Source organism: Ictalurus furcatus, chromosome 5, assembly GCF_023375685.1.
Source record: "Ictalurus furcatus strain D&B chromosome 5, Billie_1.0, whole genome shotgun sequence".
Lineage (NCBI taxonomy): Eukaryota > Metazoa > Chordata > Actinopteri > Siluriformes > Ictaluridae > Ictalurus > Ictalurus furcatus.
Window position 1 is genome coordinate 739,644 of NC_071259.1, and position 15,648 is coordinate 755,291.

The 15,648-nt window shown below is 41.1% G+C and overlaps 2 protein-coding genes across 3 annotated transcripts in view; both read left to right on the forward strand.

Moving 5' to 3' along the window:
* Window positions 1-3,643: 3,643 nt before the first annotated feature.
* star (steroidogenic acute regulatory protein) lies at window positions 3,644-9,004 on the forward strand. The gene is made up of 7 exons (XM_053624041.1): window positions 3,644-3,975; window positions 5,150-5,257; window positions 5,740-5,867; window positions 6,119-6,277; window positions 7,097-7,281; window positions 7,404-7,497; window positions 8,468-9,004. The coding sequence occupies exons 1-7, from the start codon at window positions 3,912-3,914 to the stop codon at window positions 8,585-8,587; spliced, it is 858 nt and encodes a 285-aa protein (XP_053480016.1). The 5' UTR covers window positions 3,644-3,911; the 3' UTR covers window positions 8,588-9,004.
* Window positions 9,005-11,149: 2,145 nt separating this feature from the next.
* Window positions 11,150-15,648, forward strand: part of elmod3 (ELMO/CED-12 domain containing 3) — a 6,596-nt gene continuing 2,097 nt past the window's right edge. The window contains exons 1-10 of one of the 2 annotated variants that reach the window (XM_053624042.1): window positions 11,150-11,231; window positions 12,809-13,208; window positions 13,443-13,514; window positions 13,628-13,690; window positions 13,810-13,879; window positions 13,977-14,039; window positions 14,622-14,710; window positions 14,811-14,934; window positions 15,294-15,416; window positions 15,587-15,648. The exon at window positions 15,587-15,648 is cut by the window's right edge and continues 69 nt beyond it. In XM_053624042.1, the coding sequence (XP_053480017.1) occupies window positions 13,173-13,208; window positions 13,443-13,514; window positions 13,628-13,690; window positions 13,810-13,879; window positions 13,977-14,039; window positions 14,622-14,710; window positions 14,811-14,934; window positions 15,294-15,416; window positions 15,587-15,648 (702 nt within the window). In that variant the 5' untranslated portion in view covers window positions 11,150-11,231; window positions 12,809-13,172. Of the gene's footprint in view, window positions 11,232-12,808; window positions 13,296-13,442; window positions 13,515-13,627; window positions 13,691-13,809; window positions 13,880-13,976; window positions 14,040-14,621; window positions 14,711-14,810; window positions 14,935-15,293; window positions 15,417-15,586 lie in introns of those variants that run through there. The other variant, XM_053624043.1, reaches the window with a different exon arrangement.

Genomic DNA, 15,648 nt, shown 5'->3' on the forward strand with positions numbered 1-15,648 from the left:
ACACTCATACACACACACACACACACACATACGCACATGTGATTTAAAGAGAGGTGTCATACTACGCTGATTGCATGTGAAGCCGAACCTGTCAAAGTCCTTCTGAATAAAACCTGTGCTGGCCTGAACTCGACTCTGTGACTTATTTCTTCATACTTAATCTGAATTTGTTTTGTTTTGTTTTGTTTTTACATTGACACATAATTAAACACTCAAACTCGCAGCCTTTACGCTGGAACTACAAACTGTCTGAACAGTGTGTTACAGTACAGCGTAATTTACCTTTTTAACCAGTACCATTTAGAGCATTTAGCGTGCTTTCTTAAAACCACTGCTGGTTCATTCATGTATAGCTTATTAGCTAACTACTAGCTAGCTATCGTAGTCCTCAGCGGACCCGTTTTGCCCTGTACACACACTGCTATAGACTTAGCAACTGCTAATTTTGGAGTATAAGGATATAACAGCTCACAGTATCTCTGATATGATGCCTGACAATATCATACATATACATACGTATAACTACAGCATAGTTTTAGTCAAATGGAGGCTTTTCTTAGGAATTCACCAACATATCTGAGGTAAATGTTGATGTTCCTGATGGTCCTGTTGCGTTTTTTCAGTCACTATGTCTGTATAAGACTCTTAACATCTGTATGCTAGTTAGTAAAATGGTTAGCATCGGTCTTAGTTAGCTTGTGCTTAGTGTTTATATTCATTTTCAATTTTCAACTGGTTTTACTCAAATTCCTAAAAATGTTAACATGGTTGTGAGAACTATGTGAGAACATTGTTGCTAAGCAACCTGAAAATACAGTATAAACATTGAGCACAAGCTAGCTAAGTGTAATTATAGTGTAATTTTAGTCCTAGAGAGACTTTTCCCAACAATTCTGAGGTAAATGTTGATGTTCCTGATGGTTCTGTCAGGTTTTCTAGGTCACTATGTCTGTATGAGATTCTTAACATCTCTGTATGCTAGCTAGAAAAATGGTTAGCATCGGTCATAGTTAGCTTGTGCTTAGTGTTTATATTCACAATTTTCAACTAGTTTTACTCAAATTCCTAAAAATATTAACATGGTTGTGAGAACTATGTGAGAACATTGTTGCTAAGCAACCTGGAAATACAGTATAAACATTGACCACAAGTGTAATTATAGTGTAATTGTAGTCCTAGGGAGACTTTTTCTAATAATTCTGAGGTAAATATTGATGTTCACGATGGTTCTGACTCATTTCCTTAGACATTATGTCTGTGTAATAGATTTAATGGCTACATGCTAGCCAGAAAAATTGTTACGATTATTCTTTAGCTAGCTTATACACTTATAGTGTTTGCATTTCCTGGTTGCCTAGCAACAATGTTCTCACATACCGTAGTTCTGATAGCGTTAATTAGCACTATCGCGGAATGACATGAAGAATGATATCAGTCATATTTATCTTTAGGTTTTTGATAATAAAGCGTTACAGAACAGCATATCAGGCATATTTTCCAAAATGGTTGCTTTATGGACAAGCAGAGACACACACTTTTCTTTCCCTGTCTCGTACCACAGAAGGTCTGAGGTATAAATCATGTCTTGGGGCTGGAGGGACGCTAGGTTAAGGGTTAAGGTTATTTCACCCATGAGGCTCGTTCATTTCTCTCTCCGATGGTCTTGAACGTGTCAGACGTGTGTGTGTGTGTGTGGAGATTCCAAGTCTCTAAGCTAATATTTTCCCAAAGAGTGTGATAGACACGGAGAGCAAGGCTGGAGCTCCGGTTGCGCAAGATCGAGTGATTTTACAGGCCAAGAACTAGTGTTCGAGAAAATTCTTATCAACATTGATACTTGAAACTCTCTAGTAAACACTGAAGACTATTTAATAGCTTGCTAGCTAACGCCCTGCTTGCTAATCAGCTAATTAATGGTTTGTACAACAGGGATGCTAAACACATATGACCTCTAGTTAAACATATTAGACAGCAGAGCTAACATTTTCTGTGCTCTAACTCTTTCATAAACAGGCTGATGTGATAGTAAGAGCACTAAATACACCACTTCATGCATTTGAGACAGATCCGTAATATAATAAATGGCTTAGGAGATGTTGTAGCAATGGCTTCTAGGTAAATAATACCAGTGTTTATATAGAGGTCAGATTACTTCATGTACACAGAGAAAGACGATCATTAGTCCACCGTGGACGTGTCCCAAACCACACGCTCTGTTCACTATACAGGCCACATAAACACCATCATCAGTCCACTGTGGACATGTCCCAAACCACACGCTCTGTTCACTATACAGGCCACATAAACACCATCAACACTCCACTGTGGACGTGTCCCAAACTACACATAGAAATAGTGATGGTGGTAACAGGACACTACTAAAGTCATTGTTTTTGCTCCACATTTACACACACACTAGGCTTTTTATTTTTTATGAACATTTTTCCCTCTAAAAATGACCCTGAATAAAACACACATGATTCAGTTTTAAATATTTAAAATGATTTAGTGTGTTTGTTTTAGAAAATCATTTTGAATATTTATATTAGTAGTAAAGCTGGAAGATGGATATATTAGCCAGGTAGCGTTACGTGTACACACTCACACAGAGACACCAGACTGCAACAAACACACTACAATGTCACGTAATGGAGGTCGAGATGAATGCAATCGCAGTTAAGAGCTTTAATGAAGAGCATAATATCCAAAGGGCAAGGCAAAAGACATAAACAAAGACAGACAGTGGTCACATGATCAGGCAAATAATACAAAACAGGCAAGGCGGAGAATCAAGGTCAAAGGAGTAAACAAAGTCAAAAACCAGGCTAACAAACACTAGATCAAAGCTTGGTGCTCGACAGAAAAATGATCAACTGAGTGTAATACTTCGCAAAAGCCTGAATAATACTGAACAGTCTCTATTATAGTGTGGTGTGATGTTGATTGTGATCAGGAACAGGTCTGTGTGTGATTTGTCCTTGTGAGAAGGTGACTGTGTGTTACAATGGGAGTTGTAGCCGTCGGCCATGTTTGTAGTTCGCGGTGCATTCTGGGAAATGGAGTCGCTAGTTTGCCTTGACATAACACTAAACGTGATTTTTAAAAAAAATCTAAATAAAAAATATATAGACAGATTTATGGGAGTGTGCAAATGTTTGTGCACCCTTCCGAGCAGAATTAGGAAGGTATTAACCGTATAGTGTTGGGCTTCAGATGTACAAAGTCGAACAAACAGTGTGTGTTGAGATATCACAAAACAAAAGGGATCAACTTTCAAACTATACATTTCATTTCAGACTTGTTTACGTTTTAGTTTTTGTAGATAAATTGGGTAAAATGGAGGTACGCTTTCCAACTGTACCAGTACAAGGCTACATTTTAAGCTTCCTCTCAGGATCAAATAAACTCTTTACAACACAAATATGAGTTTGCTGAAGAAATCTCATTTTGAGTATTGTTTGTATTATGACCCGCAGCTCTGTGACCGGAACAGTAAAACTGACACCGTGACGCAATCACGCACACATCAGAGCAAAAACTTGACCCTTTGTCCTCGTGATTCAGAACGTATGCGCTTGGGGAAATCAGCTCACTTCCTGCTCCTGTTCACTTTATTATGAATTCAAAATAAAGCCGTAGTTGCACATCCGTGTTCTCGCTCCGTGGGCCGTGTTCTGTTATCTGAGACAGCGTGTTTACGGCGTGGAAAGACACGCTGAACGTGTTCAATGCTTATCCTTGACTCTCAAGGCCAGATCCGCTCCAGCATGTTTATCTGTGAGCTGACACACCCGTGGCCTTGTCTCGTTCGGGGTATATAAAGAGCGTGAGGGATGCTGGGGTCCAGAGAGACAGAGATACGATTCAGTGATTCAGTGATTCAGTGATTCAGTCAGTCAGAAAGAGACACGATGCTACCTGCGACTTTTAAACTGTGTGCCGGCATTTCCTACAGACACACCAGGAACATGACCGGTAAGAACCACGATTTCATTTACGTTACTTTCAGGTATGATATCTGTCTAATCCAATATCTGTCTAATCCGATATCATGGTTCTTGATATCTGATGATATCTGATTGCAAAGACTGCTAATTAATCAGTAATTAAGCATTAATTAATTAATTAAACAAAATTACAGCAAATGCACAAAATAAAAAAAAATACATATACATATTATATAGTGGCAAGCAAAAGTTTGTGCACCTCTAGAACATTATGACTCGGCATTTAGCTTTGATCAAATAACGCATGTTAATGTATTATTCAAATTATATCAGTATAAATGATTAAGGCAAAACGTCTTTTCAAAATATATTTCTATCCATTTCGATGTATGTTTTAAATTACTGTCTTTAAATTGCATTTTTTATTTGTAGATAAATTGTAAGTGCATTTCCCCCAGTTTTTTCCCCATTCAAATGTAATGTTTCCATTTGTGCACATCTGTGCAGCTGTTTCTGAGATTAATATATGTACTATATATAAAACAGCATGTATACAGGGCATGCTGTAAAATCCTGCATCAACAAATCGCAGCACCATTCACTCAGTTCGTTCTCAACATTCTGAATCTGAATCAATTGAGTCAATTGATTCAGATTCAGAGTGTTAGGAATCAAGTGAGCAATTAATGTTGTTCAGTTCCACACATTCTACGTACTTTGGAGTTGCCGGCACTGATTAAAATTCGGAGTGGTGGGAATCAATCGTGTCAAATCTGAATCACAGTCACAGTTGACTCAGTAATTCCCAGCACTCTGAATCTGAAACAATTGGCTCTGATTCAGATTCAAAGTGTTGGGAATCACTTGAGCACTCAATGTTGTTCAATTCCACTCAATTCTGAACCTTGCAGTCGACTCTGGTTAAGATTCAGAGTGCTGGGAGAGAAATGTGTTGAATCTGTTAAAGAGTCGACTCAGTCGAGTCTCAGCAGTGCGAATCCAAATCAGGGTCGACTCTCGAAACTGTATAGACTGTATAGACTTGAACAAGTGCAAAAATTAGTGACCAGAAACGAATGTGACGGTAGTGATAGAAAGAACTATAATTAAACACACACACACACACACACACACACACACACACACACACACAGAGGTATAGTTGATGTCCATGTGATAAAATCTTTGCTGTGTGTTTGCAGGTTTGAGGAAAAACGCCATGATGGCCATCCACCACGAGCTGAGCAAACTGTCCGGCCCCGGACCAAGCATGTGGGTCAGAAACATCCGCCGCAGGAGCTCGCTGCTCTGTGAGATAACACACACACACACACACACACACACACACAGAACATTCATCAAAACCATCCTCAAATGCAACTTAGTGCATATTAGGTTGGTGCATATGTGTAAATAAACAACCTTATTAAAAAACCTCCAAGGGTTCTTCAAGGGTTCTCTAACAGTTCTTTGGGTTCTTTCTGATGTAGGGTTCTCCAGAGAAACTTAAAAATACAAACTAATAATCCATAAAGATTATTTATTCTAGATCTATATTTAAACTTTTTTTTTCTTAGAGAGTAGCAATAGAGCTGTATTATTATTGTGTGTCCTTCAGAACAGCGTGGGTGTGTGTGTGTAGGTCTAGGTAGGTGTGTGTGAGAGAGAGAGCTCTGATTAGCTGGACTCACTTATCTGTAAAATGATGGCTTATTCTTGGTCATTGTGCATCCTTGAAAACCGTGTGTGTGTGTGTGTGTGTGTGTGTGTGTGTGTGTGTGTGTGTTTGTAGGCAGCAGGATCGAGGAAGAGACTATGAGTGAATCGGAGCAGGTTTACGTGCGACAGGGTCAGGAGGCATTACAGAAGTCCATCAGCATCCTCAGCAACCCAGATGGCTGGCAAACTGAGATCGAGACGGTGTGTGTGTGTGTGTGTGTGTGTGTGTGTATGTGAGTGTGTGAGAGAGAGAGAGAGAGAGAGAGAGAGAGTGAGCATACATGCTTTATGCAAATTTTCTGTTTGTGGTGTCTCCTGCAGTGTCTTATCATCTAACTCTCAACATCACTGGACCTAGGAAGTAAAAAAGCCAAAACATCTCAGACGAGCCGTGTTTGGGTTTGAGCTTCAGGTCTAATCACGAGGTCCGATTTGTTTTTCCTCTCACACAGTCGACGGGAGATAAAGTGCTCAGTAAAGTTCTTCCAGACGTCGGCAAGGTCTTCAGGCTGGAGGTGGTTCTGGACCAGCAGCCCGACGAGCTGTATGAGGAGCTGGTGGAGAACATGGAGCGCATGGGCGAGTGGAACCCCAACGTCAAACAAGTCAAGGTGAGAAGAAGAAGTCCATCTGTGCTCCGTGTCCAATCTTTGCTTCGCTGGAGCTACGAGGCTAATATAGCTAACGAGTAATAGAAGCTAATAGCCTCCAGTTTAGCTTCTTACGAATGTCAGTGCATGCCTAAACCAACAAGCACTCATTTGTCCATCAACCGAATCAAATGAGTTGATTCCCAGCACAATGCATCTGAATCAGAGTTGACTCTGAGCTTCCAAACAGAATCTTTATTTCTTAATTTATTTTCATTTAAAGCTACAAAGGTTAATAAAGCTAAAGTTATGACCTTGTTCTGTAATGAATTAAACGCTGATCCTGGACATGGTGTCATCTTTTCATAGAATAGCAGCTAGCTAAATAATTAAAGCTCTATTCGATCAGTTAAGTACTATGCTAGTTACATCCACGCGAAACAAACTACCATTAGATTGTTTAGCATTTGCTGGAAAATCATTTATACAAGATGTGAATTGGCTTTGCTAAGTTATTCTGTCATTAGTGAAGCATTTAGCATCGACAGGGAGCTTTGGTGTCCTAGCATAGCTGCTAGCTAACTTGTTTAAGTTGTATGCTAAGAGTTAGCACTAGCTGTCGTAACAAGTTGGAAAATTATTCAGTACATGATAATTAATATTAATGTTTAGCGTTTACAGGAAGTCAACATAATGTTTCAGAGCATAGCGGCTAGCTAAATAGCTTAGCAAGTAGCAACCAGCGCTAATCTGGTTAGCTATATAGTCTACATTTATATGACTCTATACTGTGTGTTAATGCTGTTGGAGATTTTAATTGGAGATCTTGGTGTTTCTCAGATCCTACAGAAGGTCAATCAGGACACCCTGGTGACCCACGAGGTTTCGGGGGAGACCCCGGGGAACGTGGTGGGTCCGAGGGATTTCGTTAGCGTGCGCTGTACCAAACGCAGGGGCTCCACATGCTTCCTGGCCGGGATGTCAACCCAACATCCCAGCATGCCTGAGCAGAAGGGCTTCGTCCGGTGGGTTTAAAAACCAAACTTAAATTTCTAATACGTATAAAACACTTTATTTCCCTCCATAAAATGTATCCAGGAAGTGATGTAATATCAGCTAATTTAGCAGTTTGTGTCGACTCCCTCAGAGCGGAGAACGGACCGACATGCATCGTGATGAGGCCCAGCGCAGACGATCCCAACAAGACAAAGTTCACCTGGTTACTCAGTTTAGACCTGAAGGTAAGTTAGCCAAATGATTTCATATTAATAAAAATGTTGCAGAAGAGTTAGAGAGAGGGTTGCACAGTGTTAGAGAGTCTGTGGAGCTTCTGTTTTGACCAATCAGCAACTGTCCATAGGGGAAGCCCCGCCCACATTAGTGCACCAGTACCTTAAGTACCAACTCTGAAGAAGAAAATAACAAAATAGTTCTTGAAAACAGTTCATTAAATGATCCAGGGCTCCTGTGTTCTCAAACAGATTCTGTGGTTCATGAAAAGGTTCCTAGATTCCTTAAAAGGTTCCAGGATTGCTGTAAAAGTCCTAAGGTTTCTAAAAAAAAAATTACAGGGTTCCTGAAAAGGTTCTTGCGTTTTTCAAGAGACTCGTGGATGCTGAGAAGGTTTATGGGATCTTAAAAGATTCCTACAAATGATTCAGATCTTTAATGAGAATTTTTGAAAATCCTTCTGGGTACCTGAAAATGTTCTGGGGTTCCCAAAAGTGTTCCTGAAAAGTTTCCTTCCTTCCGTCCTTCCTTCCTGTAAAAGTACATGTATTCTTAAAAATATGTTTCCTGGGTTCCTGAAAAGGTTCCTGTGCTCCCAGAAATATCCCTGGGTTTTTTTTTAGTGTGAAAAAAGTTCCTAACTGAGAAGATTTTGGTTTTAAAAGCTCACTTGGATTCCTGAAAAGGTTCTTGTGTTTCTGGGAATTCCCAGGTTCCTGAAAAGGTACTTTCCTTCCTAAAAAAAAGTACCTATGTTCTTAAAATTATCCTTGAAAAGGTTCCTTTTCCTAAAAGGCTCATGCGGTGGAAATATGTCTAACATGGCTAATATAAACGTTTCTTGACATTTCCAGAAGTCTAGATGTTTTGGTTGAGTAGTTACACCACACTTCTGAGGTGCGATGGGAAGTTGAAGAGGACATGTTATAAATCAGGTTTCGGAACCGAGAGTTTAATGGTTTTTTCCCCTCTGTTTTTCAGGGCTGGATTCCCAAAGCAGTGATAAACCGAGTTCTCTCTCAGACCCAGGTGGATTTTGCTAACCATCTCCGAGACAGAATGGCTAACAACAGAGGCATGGAGGTGTCGATGGCCTGCTGACATCATACATAAACACGCACACACACACACCCGGCCAACTCTAATTAGGGATAAAACTCCACCCACTCATAACATCACCGCTTCTGACATCACAAGTCTAGCGTAAGAGATGATGGAGCCGGAGCGTGTACAGTGACTACGCAATCTGCATATCTGAGTTAATAGTTAATGCATAATGCTCACATACAGCACCAGATGTTACAGTTAATCCAAACCCTGTTGTCCTCAGCTGCTAATAAACTGGAAGTCAGACATTCCGATATTTATTTATTTAATTTTTTTTTGACTAAGTCTAAGACAACTTCATGTTTTGTAGAATAGCTTATAACCAACGGTCTCAAATGTTAAACTATGACGTTAATGTTGCCACCAAGTAAAGGAAGTTTATGGCCCCTAGTTCTTGAAAAACTTCCTGGGTTCCTGGGCTCCTAGGACCTCATTACTAGATTCTGTGGTTCCTGAAAAGGTTCCTTAGACTTCAAAAAATGTCCCTGAGGTTCTAACAAGTAATGGAATTCCATGGTCTCTAGTTCTTGAAAAACTTCCTGTATAAATGTTCCTTGGTCCCTAGGACCTCATTACTAGATTCTGTGGTTCCTGAGAAGGTTCCTTAGACTTCAAAAAATGTCCCTGAGGTTCTAACAAGTAATGGAATTCCATGGTCTCTAGTTCTTGAAAAACTTCCTGTATAAATGTTCCTTGGTCCCTAGGACCTCATTACTAGATTCTGTGGTTCCTGAGAAGGTTCCTTAGACTTCAAAAAATGTCCCTGAGGTTCTAACAAGTAATGGAATTCCATGGTCTCTAGTTCTTGAAAAACTTCCTGTATAAATGTTCCTTGGTCCCTAGGACCTCATTACTAGATTCTGTGGTTCCTGAGAAGGTTCCTTAGACTTCAAAAAATGTCCCTGAGGTTCTAACAAGTAATGGAATTCCATGGTCTCTAGTTCTTGAAAAACTTCCTGTATAAATGTTCCTTGGTCCCTAGGACCTCATTACTAGATTCTGTGGTTCCTGAAAAGGTTCCTTAGACTTCAAAAAATGTCTCTGAGTTTCTAACAAGTAATGGAAGTCTATGGCCACTAGTTTAGCATCATGCATCGGAACTGTATGATAAAAAATGTTTAACAAGCACTTAATTATTATCATTGTTATTAAAAACAACCACTATATGTCACATTAGTATCTTTAAAATGGATATAAATACATACATCCCAGAGGTATAAACTGTATCCATTTTGAATTCAAATCACCACTTGGACTTGTTTAGTGGGCGTGACTTAAGAAATGAAGGCGGGGCTTGATAATTAATTTCACAATTCATGTTTTTAAAATGATCAAACCCTTTTATATTATTAAAAACTCTGATTCAGGTTCAGTGTGCTGGGAATCAGTTGAGTCGACTCGTCTACCCAGCACTCAGAGTCGACTCAGTTGATTCGCAGTTGATTCTGTTAATGGATAAATGAGTTAGTGATGACGTAGAGCACTTACAGATCGCATCCTGCTAAATCGGAAGCGGTTCTACGAATACGAGTCGATCAGCTACGTGTAGGGTTACGAAAGATCAGAAGTGTTCGGAGCCGTTTCATTTCCTTTTAGAGATGTTGTAATATTGTTTATTGAGCATATTTCCAAGAAGTTTGTTTCAGCAACCCTTCTGGTTCCAAGCTGTTGTTGTTACGTATTTATTGCGCCTGTATGTGACTCTGTAACTGCTTGTCTGTTAAATAAAATAAATAAACAATAAACCCGTCTCTGTTAGCTCTGTTCGAAATGGATGTCTTTTACAACGACGAGGACTTCGGAGAGAACAATCCCGGGAAAACCGGAACGAGCGGCAAGCCTGTCTACGTCGCTCTTATTTTCTTTTTAGCTAGCTAGCATGCTAACGTCATCTTGTTAGCTACCATTAGCTTGGCTTCTGCTTTACTGCGATCCCGGAGTGCTGTGTTTGTGAATCGTCTGACTTATCACCTAAGCACAAAGCCCGTCGTCGAGAACCAGCTAGCTAATGCTAGCTAATGCTAGCTACTTAGCTAAAACACAAGGTATTCTCTGTTTAGGTGCCTGCGTGTGAAGCCGTTTCATAAATCTTGGGACGAATCTTTGGCTGTACTACTTTCAGACATGATGACGTTTGACCAATCCAAGCTGCCGTATGACATCTTCGACTCGCATCATATTACAGTTTCTAGATTACCCCCCCCCCAAAAAAATCCCACAAATTGTAGTTTGAATCAAATATATAAAGGTTTAAGTGTTTACAGAAAAGATATTGAGTGATTGATGTATATATATAAATATATATTTCTTGTCATGTCATTAGCATCGTAGCATGTCTGAAGGTTGCCTCAGGAACCTTTAACACCATTACATTTCATTAAACTGCCATTAGAGACAGTGAGGAACACATTAAAACACATCAGGAACCTTCATATGATGTTTCTTTGCAATGATTGAGTGAGCTCAACCGCTAACTTATAAAATAAACTACTTCGGATCGTCGCCTACAAGTTTACCAATACCGGAAGTGCTTGACGCGATAAAAACTACAATTCCCATGAGGTATTGCGCAATCGCGTTTACGTCGGAAAAGGGGGAAGGGAAGCTGAGATTGGAGCAGAGAGAGAGAGACAAGAAGGTAAGGATAATACGGTTTATTTCTTTTTTCTGGTGTTGTGCAAAGTTAAAGAGGAATGTTTCTGCGTGTGTAATTACATGCTAATGTGAATTCATGAGGGAAAAAAAAAAAAAAAAAAAAGAGTTCTATCTCAGCGCAAAGGCAGAAAGTTAGCCTGTTAGCCAGCTAGCCAAATCTACATTTTGGTTGCCAGCCAGTTATTTAATGCGTATTAACCTTACACAGTCCTGGAGGTTATAAAGCTCATAAAAACATCCGTTAGTTCGTTTTAAAGCTGTGCAAAACGCGTGGGATTAAAACTGCAAAGCATTTCCATGGCAACGTGCATTATGGGGGGAAAAAACAGTGTTATTTGTATGTACAGTAAAAACTAAAAGCGTGTGTTCAAGATAAAGTCTCACTCTGTATATTTACACCTAAACCTGTTTATTATTATCTTAAAGCACTGAACATTCATATATATATATATATATATATATATATATATATATATATATGTATAATATAATGTAATGTATACACTGTATACTGTGTACTGCATGCACGCGCAGATGTTGTGTTGTTGTGTATCCAGGTGACGTGTTTTTATAGATTTTTTTTTTTTTTGGTGTTTAATGAGTTAATGAGAAGTTTAATCCATTCGATGACGTCACCTTCAAACAATTGCTCATAAGGAAATAAAACTCTCTCTGCAGTGCATCTGACTGTAAAAGTGAAATGTGTGATACAGTGGTAAGGAGTGTGAGGGTGTTTAATCTGTGTGTGTGTGTGTGTGTATTGTTTGGAGAGAGATGACGTCATTCCTCTAGAGCACAGCACTAGGGTTATAATGAGGCATAATCATGATGTAATGGTTTAAGGCTTATTTTAGACAGCGTGTAGGCTATGAGATGATCCTGGTGATATTGGTATCGTGGATGAGACGTATGTAGATTTGAATCTTTTTTTAATATATATATATATATATATATATATATATATATATATATATATATATATATATATATATATATATATAGTAAACCGGAGAGGTTTGGTCTATATTTGAACTCGATTGGTTTGATGATTTGATGTTTGTCACTTGTTTAATGCTGTATTTTATTTTATTTATCCTGCAGTGGTACCGGGGGGCAGGAGCTGATCGATTGATTGGTTGTAGTGGTTTTTGGGGCGGAGATTGTGCCTGTGATCCCGATTCGCTGCGGGTGGAGAATGCAGTCTTGCTTTGTTGAGGGCGAGGACTGTGGTTTTGTTTGGTTACAGAGTGGGATCTTTGGTATGACTGGTTACGCTGGATTTGGGGTGGGGATTGTGGTGTTGATTTGTTGGGGGCAGCCAACTACTGTGGTCTAATTGGTTACAGTGGCATTAGGGGCAGGGAATGTGTTCTGATGGTTGTGTTGGATTTGGGGGTGGGATCTGTGGTCCTGTGGTTCTAACTGATTGGGAACTGTGTTCTGATTGATTGTGTTGTATTTGGGGGTGGGACCTGTGGACCTGTGGTTTTGACTGATTGGGAACTGTGTTCTGATTGGTTACGGTGGTATTGGCACTAAAGTGGCACATTGTTCCCTCAGTTTGTTTTTAGACTCTGGTGTTCCGGCGACTGACCCTCTGAAGACCGCGTTCCTTCTGAGATATCATGGTCAGTCCGCACCCTGATGGCACGTCGAAAATCCGTCTCGCTCATCACCAGCCGTCCGGGCCTGCGTGACTCCGTACCTCGGCTCATCCAAGGCAAGGTCTAGCGAGGAACGCTGACCTGGGATCAGAGAACTGCACCACTGTGTGACTGACCTGTGTCTCTGAGATCAGCTCTGGGACCTGCGGTGGCCCTCTACTGCGTACTCACATCACGGCAGCGTCCGAGCGGCGAGCGGCAGTATGAGCGAGGACTCGGGATGCGGGATGATGAGAGGACAGTAGCTCAGGACTCGCGCCATGGAAGGAGACGTCGCCGTCGCGGTCCACACAGAGGTCCGTATGGTAGATCGGTTATAAGATAGATGGTGATGTTTTACACAGCTAGCCTGACATTATGGTTCTGTGGATAGAACTTCCCAGGTACCGCATCATTCTTTTCTTTGATTGGTGATTGGTGGAAATCCGTACACTTTAGTCACATCATAAACCGGGCTCGTGTGTAGCCCCTCCCCTAGGTGTGTTTTTCCGTGTAGTGAGAAGGGGTGTGTTTCTAAATATGCGTTTCAGAGCTCGAATGGTTTTGCACAGGAATGGAAGCAGACCGAGGATCTGACCAATGGACACTCCACACACACACCGGTAACACCTCTCTCTCTCACACACTCGACAGAAATGATTTGTGCGTGTGTGCGTGTGTGTGTGTGTGTGTGTGTGGTTTCATTTCCGAGCTTTACTGTAGTGATCTTCCACAGATGTGTAACGGCATCCAGGAGAACGGCGGCATCAACGGCAGCTCGTATCTCAAATCAGTCCCGGTGAGTGAGTGAGAGAGAAGGTCATCTCGGATCAAACTGCGTGTGTGTGTGTGTGTGTGTGTGTGTGTGTGTGTGTGTGTTTGTTTTCTGTGCTCAGTGTGTGTGATGTGTGTTTTCAGATTTCAGCGCTGAAGCAGAATGGCCTTCTACAGTCACTGGCCACAGGTGGAGATCAAACGGAAGCGGACGGTAAAATAAATATGTTTATACTGTATAAAACCATGTAAGTATAAAATATTATATGTTTAGTGTGTGTGTGTGTGTGTGTGTGTGTGTGTGTGTGTAGAGGTGGACTCGGAGCTGGAGCGTGCGCAGCAGGAATGGGATGCCCTCGAGACCATCCAACCAGGTGAGACCGGTTGCCACACCTCGTCTCCACGGTAACCCCACCTGGATGCGGGCCGTGCTACGTCACCGTGGAAACGAGACAGCATTACGTCATCACGCTGAGCTGAGCCTCGTGCTTTAGTTCTCCTCTGTTGTGGAATAAATCTGATTTCATGTTTTAAAATTAAACACGAAATTGTCGCTCGGCTACTTCCTGGTTGTTGTTGCCGTAGAAACAGGAGAGGACGTGTGTGTGTATATTTACGGTATACTTGTCATTTGGCGAATATTTACTAGTTAGAGGAAGTTTATGAAGCTTATTAAAGTTTTTTTTTTCCTTTATAATAAGCATGTCATTTTAAAGATGCTAAATTAGCCCCGCCTCCTTTCTGGAACAGAGCGTCACCTGTCCAGAAATCTCCGCCCCTTCTTTCCCCTTTAACGGGCACAAGGAATTAAGGTTGTAATACAAATAGATCGAACCCTTCTGGAATAACATTAATGACAAGATGGTGGGTCTGAGCTATGTTTCCGTGGTGACACACACCAAGCGCTGTGTCTGATCAGCAAGTTGAGTTAAGGGGTGATGTCATTTCCTGTGCAGTTCCTGTGGAAGATCTCGCTCCGTCGCCTCTGATTTCTTTCAACGAAGCGCTGCAACACTTTCAGACTGCAGACCTCGGCGACCTGCTGGTGAGAAAGTGTGTGTGTGTGTGTTTTATTTATTAATTTATTTATATGCATGTATGTATGTATGTAATGTATGCATGATCTCTTTTTGCATTATTTCCAGAGGAACATACAGCCGACGGTTCGCAGGACGGGATTGGCCGTGGTCACACACTTCCTGTTTGGACCGCCACGCCTACACAGGGAGCTGATGGAGGAGAGAGACCTGGTGTTCGCCATTGCACAGTGTGAGTTTACAGTGAAGCTCAAAACGGCTTCCGCCGTCTGATGATGATTATTTTCCCGTAACGGCACGCCCCGAAGTGTTTTACTCCTCTGATACCACAGCACTTCTATATTTATTAAAGAACGAGGCTTTTTATCTGTTTATAGTTCTGTTGAAATGTCAAAAACGCAGTTACAGCTTCACAAAGTGCTGACGCTGGAGACTCCTTCCATAAACGTTACAGAAACACTTTCTCCGTAAATTAGAACTTCAGCACGTCAATATTACACACGCTTTTTTAAATTTCTTTTTAGACTTGCGTTAGGCGAGAGCAGAGGACAATAAGTGTGTGTGTGTGTGTGTGTGTGTGTGTGTGTGTAGGCTCTCTGGATAATACACAGCCGGTGCACATGCGCGTGCTGCAGACAATCTACCGTAAACTGACCTGTACGAAAGCGGACTGCCCTCGGTACGGGCCGCACTGGGAGAACATCGGCTTCCAGGGTATGAAGGAGATGAGGAGGCGGAGCAAACTGTGTCAAGGGGGCGGGGCAAAGAGTGACTGGTTGATTAGTCAAATATTTATATAAAAGAGCTTAGATTACCATTCTCTTGACATATGTCTGTGTGTGTGTGTGTGTGTGTGTGTGTGTGTGTGTGTGTGTGTGACACAGGTACAGATCCCGCTACTGATCTGAGAGGAACTGGGTTTCTGGCTCTGATGCACACACTTTAT

Excerpts from the sequence above, each read along its gene's own strand:
- star (XM_053624041.1), top strand. The coding sequence starts at position 3,912 with ATGCTACCTGCGACTTTTAAACTGTGTGCCGGCATTTCCTACAGACAC. Across the intron at positions 7,282-7,403 it reads GAGCAGAAGGGCTTCGTCCG|AGCGGAGAACGGACCGACAT; the intron begins GTGGGTTTAAAA and ends CGACTCCCTCAG. Across the intron at positions 7,498-8,467 it reads TACTCAGTTTAGACCTGAAG|GGCTGGATTCCCAAAGCAGT; the intron begins GTAAGTTAGCCA and ends TCTGTTTTTCAG.